Here is a 5,375-nt window from a genome sequence, read left to right on the forward strand (position 1 = left end):
TCATAATGCATCCACCAACTAGATTTTTAATGAAACCCAAGGTGTCTGCATATTAAGAAACAGCAAGTTCAGCACACTTGAACATAAAAACACAGCTTGCAAAATCAACTGTATCTACTCACTGAATAGCAGCAATATCACTGAAAAAAAGTTGACTTTGTGCTTCACAGATGAACTGTACAGTGCTCAACAGCTCTGTTTGCTGAACCATGGTGCTGACAAGTCTTTGAAGGGCACTCAGAGGCCTAAACGATTACAGTGCAAGACATCAATAACAGTGTTTAATCCATTTTTCACTGTGGTGGCTCAAAAAAAGACAAGAATCCTATTATTAGGATCTATTTTCAAAACCTTTTTACAGGAGAAGAGTTTCACCATCGGTACCCTGCATTGTCCAACTACAAGTATTGGAACATGACAAATATGCATATATATTGCAAAACACAGTTTTAATTTTCATTTGTAAAACAAGTTTCCAAGCAGATTTCACCAGAAATTACATTCACATCCTCAAATTCTATTTCAGACTTATTTTGAATGTCTGTGCCTATTACAGACTGTGCCTTATTTCAAAACAGAGTTCCAATATAAATCACTCCTCTATTTAATACTTAATAAGCAAAACAATCTGTATTCCCCCAGTACTTAAAGTGAGAATTACACTGTTGCAAATAAGTGTTGCACAGTTATCTGCATTCTATTTTGCAGACACCCCCCTGGCAGTTATTTCAATAAGCCAACCATCACTTCACTGATATCCCACAACTTTCTTGCAACCAAATCATCCATGGCTTTGGGCAGGAGTTCCTCCTCTTTGCAGTCCCCAAAATATTTTCCTGACACACCTTCGACATCAGGGGAAGAAGCCAAATAAATAGAAGTCTGGGCTCCTTCCAGAGGTGTTTTGAAGAAAGCCCACGACACCAAGTTGAATAGGGGTTTTGCCAGCAAAGGAATATTCACGTATCTGCCCAGGTTTGTTCTGACAATCCCAGGATGAAGTGAGTTGACGGTGACTCCTGTCCCTTCCAGCCGACGGGCTAGCTCCCTTGCAAATAGTATGTTAGCCAGTTTACTCCGACTGTAACAAAAGCTTTTATTGTAACTTATTTCACTGTTCAAGTCTTCGAAGTTGATCTCTCCATATTTGTAAAGCTTTGAGGATACTACCACAATCCTGCTCGGAGCAGAATTTTTGAGAAGGCCCAGAAGAAGGTTGGTGAGCAAGAAGTGACCCAAGTGGTTTACACCAAATTGCATCTCAAAACCATCCTCTGTCTTCATGTATGGACACTGGAATATCCCTGCATTATTTATCAGAACATCCAGCCTTGGCTCTTCCTTTAAATAGGAAAAAGGAAAAAAAATCATTCAGTTTTACAACTGTCATACAAAACATACTATCATGCTTAATATTTTTCATTTGCCCTTGTTAGAAAGAATTTCATTCCTAGCTTTCTGAATTGTATCTTCCTGATATTGTGTGAAGGCATTGTTAAAAATAAAACAACGTAAGTTGAACCACCACTGAAGTGCATAATTGACCCCAGCAGGACGCAGGTACACGACAGCAGGCCTGCATCTAGTTTTAATGCAGGCAGACAACACAATCACCAGCTTCTCCAGGAGCAGCTTTTTCTATGGCAATTCTGTGATTATTTACCTTTGTGATGCATTTCATTTTCCTCCAGCAAGTAACCTGTTTATCGCACTGTAAAAACAGACACATGAATTTATGGCCACAGCAAGGGCTCTGCTGTGCAGAGGATGTGCAAACACAGACTGAAAAGAGTTAGCTCACAGAACTAAGCTCATGGTCGAAGAAAAATGTCAAACTGTAGATCCATCATCTCTCTGGAGAGATGTCACAAAAAAACTTTGTAAAGGAATGTTCTCTTGATTTTAATCACCATCTTATTTTAAAATCACTACACATCATTATGTTGCTTGGTGACAACTACAAAGCAAATTAATTATAGATCATGATCCTAAACTGCATAGGTTTCATACAACAATTTGATTCTAACAGCTGTACTCAAGAACTCAGGCATGTCTACAGGACTGTGGCTTGAAAATGTTGTGATGTGCTCAGCACATGCTATTTGATGGATCAGTATTCTGGTTCAGGTCAGCAGAAAACAAAGACTTGGGGTGGTGTGTTACACCACACAGAAATAGGAAACATTTAATTTACAAAGAGAATTGCACGGATTATTTAAATATATGTATAAAACATCATATGCTTCATGCTTCAGCATCCACTCAAAAATTAAGAGCTCTAACTTACCCAAAACAATTAACTTTTTAAAAAAACACAGATTCAAGTAAGCTGCCTAAATAAGCTCTGAATTCAGCATTTTCACACACTTCTGAAAAAAGACTGTGGAAGTATCATAGGACATTTAAGCTAGCGTGTATCAGAAGTAAAAATATTTATTAACACAAGCAGCAAGAGTTTTCCTTGCTGATAATTCTTCAAACTCAGTACACGGACTTTAAGGCAAGCTGAGATTATTTTTGGTCATTCTGATGATAAAAATAGAGAATCACAAAAATAACTTCATACCATTTGCCTTTTATTTGACTGCCATTAGCAGCAAAGACACAAAGAAAGCAAACCCCAAATCTGCACTTGGCATTCAGTTAATGACACTGGAACCAAATCACACAAAACATCAAGTACTTCAACCTCGGACCAATTTCTACGGGATTTGAGGTTGCTCAGTATTTCATATAACTGGGTCCCTGAGGCATGATCCCAAGAGCATCAAACTCACTTCTCTTCACCCAAGACATAACGGTTACTATTGCTAAAGAAGGAAAGACATACTGACCAAACCTGCTTGCTGAAGTGATACTTTCTTCTTTAGAGAGAAACATTGCTTTAGAATCCTTTTGTAGCACCTGACTGGAGGATTTGTTTTGCAAGATTTAATATTTCAAGCAGCAAGACCTCTACTTGTGCTACTTTTTTGAGACTCCTAAATTTAACAACCTAAAGTAATGTGATCAACGCCACACATAAAGCTACAACCAAATCCAAAAGAGAGCACAAAACATTGTCTGACAGGCAATGCTACTCCCTGTAGCTTCCAAGTTCACTTCCATTTTTCCTGCAAAACTTAAACTTAAAGATGTAAACCCTTGCAGTTTGGAAAAGGAAAAACCCCATAAATTGAGTTAGGTGATGGGAGTGCATTGTTTCCGCATTAATTCTCCATGTCAAACAAAACACACAAAAAATGGCTCCAAAAAGGATTTGTAAGTTAGAGAAGGTAATGTGAATGTGGGTAGAACAGCTCCTGAAAGTACTACTTGAAGTCACAACTCTTGTCATTCAGCTGCTATTAGAATTATTCAGAAAATGAAAGAACACAAACGTGAGCTTGTGCACACACAAGCAATCTTTCACCCCAGCCATTTCTCACTTATGCTGGCTTTACCAATAAAGAGAGCCTAACAGATTTACATTTGGGGATATTTTTTACTATAAAAGATATAATTTTAAGAAGTTAGACAGTATGCTTCTTTTCTGGTGTTTATTTTGCATATAATTTTGCAGATGGACTTTCCCAGAACACTGAAGAAACATTACACCTTGTCACTGGACCCATATGTACGAATGTACATAACTAGACAGAGCCCCACTAGAGAATTAAAAACTCATTTTTTTCCAGATATTTAATTTTTAGAAAAGCTATTTGAAAATTAATGCAGTAAACCCCCTATCTGTTTTCTTACCCTCTTGCAGTAGCATCTGAGCACCTTTCACGTAGTTGACAAGCAGTTCTCTGACCAGCAGCAGAACTCATAAAACCTGGCTTCCCACAACTTTGTCTCGTGTCTTGAGCTACTAGATGTGGTGAGATAAGAGGCCCAACAGATGTTTTTCATGAGAATGGAATAATGCCACCAACTGTGCCTCGCTCTGCTCTCTTGTATCTAATAATGCAGCTACACTCAACTAGTGGCATTTCTGACAGGAGGATCAACTGGATGTCCCTGATCAACTTAAACTTGGGTTTTCAGGAAATCTGCATAAATCTTGTATATTTTAAAATGTTTACCTAATAAACTCAGCTAGCGTTGTCCAAGAAACTTAAAATGGGAGGTGGAGGGGGCATGATAGTCTGGGGAAATGGCAGGATGGCTGGAGCTGTGAGCAGTGCAGTCATGTGAACTTTTATTTCTTTGGAGACAAGGTCGAGCTTAACACTACTGTAAAATAACAAAGGCAGGTAGAGTTAAAAAGAGGAAAACAGGGAAAGGGAAAAAAATATACCATACAGAAACAGAAAGGTACTACAATAGTTTGGACTACTTCAGTAGCACAAACTAGTATGAAATATATGCTTTAAAATGCTAATTTAAAAACAAAGAATGGTTTGGGTTGGAAAGGACCTTGAAGAACACATAGTTCCAAGCCCCCTGCCACAGGCAGGGGCACCTCTCACCAGATCAGGTTGTTCAAAGCCCCATCCAGCCTGGCCTTGAACACTTCCAGGGAGAGGGCTTCCACAATTTCTCTGGACAACCTGTTCCAGTGTCTCACCACCTTCACAGAAAATAATTTCTTCCTCATATCTAATCTAAACCTACTCTCAGTTTGAAACCATTACCCTTGGTCCTATCACTACACTTCCCAATAAAGAGTTCCTCCCCTTCTTTCCTGTAGAGCATCTTTAAGTACTGGAAAGCTGCTATGAGGTCTCTGTAGAGCTTTCTCTTCTCTAGGCTGAACACCACCAGCTCTCTCAGCCTGCCCTAAGAGGGGAGGTGCTCAACCCTTCGATCATCTTTGTGGCCCTCCTCTGGACTTGCTCCAACAGCTCCATGTCTTTCTTATGTTGACGACTCCAAAGCTGAACACAGTGCTGCAGCTGGAGTAAGAATAGAGAAGAAGAATCACCTCCCCTGATCTGTCAGCCACGCTTCTCTTGATGCAGCCCAGGATGTGACTGGCTTTTTGGGTTGCGAGCACACATTGTTGGCTCATGTTCAGTTTTTCATCTATGAACAACCCCAAGAACAATGTCCAGGCTGTACTCGTGCTTGGGATTGCCCTGGTCTATGTGCAGGACCTTGCACTTGGCCTTGTGGAACTTCGTAAGGTTGGCACGGGCCCTCTCCAGCCTACCAAGGTCTCTCTGGACGGCATCCCTTCCCTCCAGCGTGCCCACACAGCCTGGTGTCATGGGCAAACCTGCTGAGGGTGCACTCGATTCCACTGTCCATGTCGCTGACAAAGGCTCCCTCTTCCCAAACCCTGCGGGGAACCCGGCAGCACCCCGTAACCCCAAACGCCACAGCCCGCAGGAGGAACAAGCCCTGTGAACGCGGAGCCCTGGGGACGCCGCCACCATCGCGCTGTCACC

General features: G+C 40.9%; 1 protein-coding gene across 1 annotated transcript; it reads right to left on the reverse strand.

The window, feature by feature from the left end:
• Positions 1 to 421: 421 nt before the first annotated feature.
• On the reverse strand, positions 422 to 1,371 carry RDH14 (retinol dehydrogenase 14 (all-trans/9-cis/11-cis)). Its single transcript, XM_009874023.1, has one exon. The coding sequence runs from the start codon at positions 1,369 to 1,371 to the stop codon at positions 724 to 726; it is 648 nt and encodes a 215-aa protein (XP_009872325.1). The 3' UTR covers positions 422 to 723.
• Between the last annotated feature and the right edge of the window lie 4,004 nt (positions 1,372 to 5,375).

Source organism: Apaloderma vittatum, unplaced genomic scaffold (genome assembly GCF_000703405.1).
Source record: "Apaloderma vittatum isolate BGI_N311 unplaced genomic scaffold, ASM70340v1 scaffold27557, whole genome shotgun sequence".
Taxonomy (NCBI): Eukaryota; Metazoa; Chordata; class Aves; order Trogoniformes; family Trogonidae; genus Apaloderma; species Apaloderma vittatum.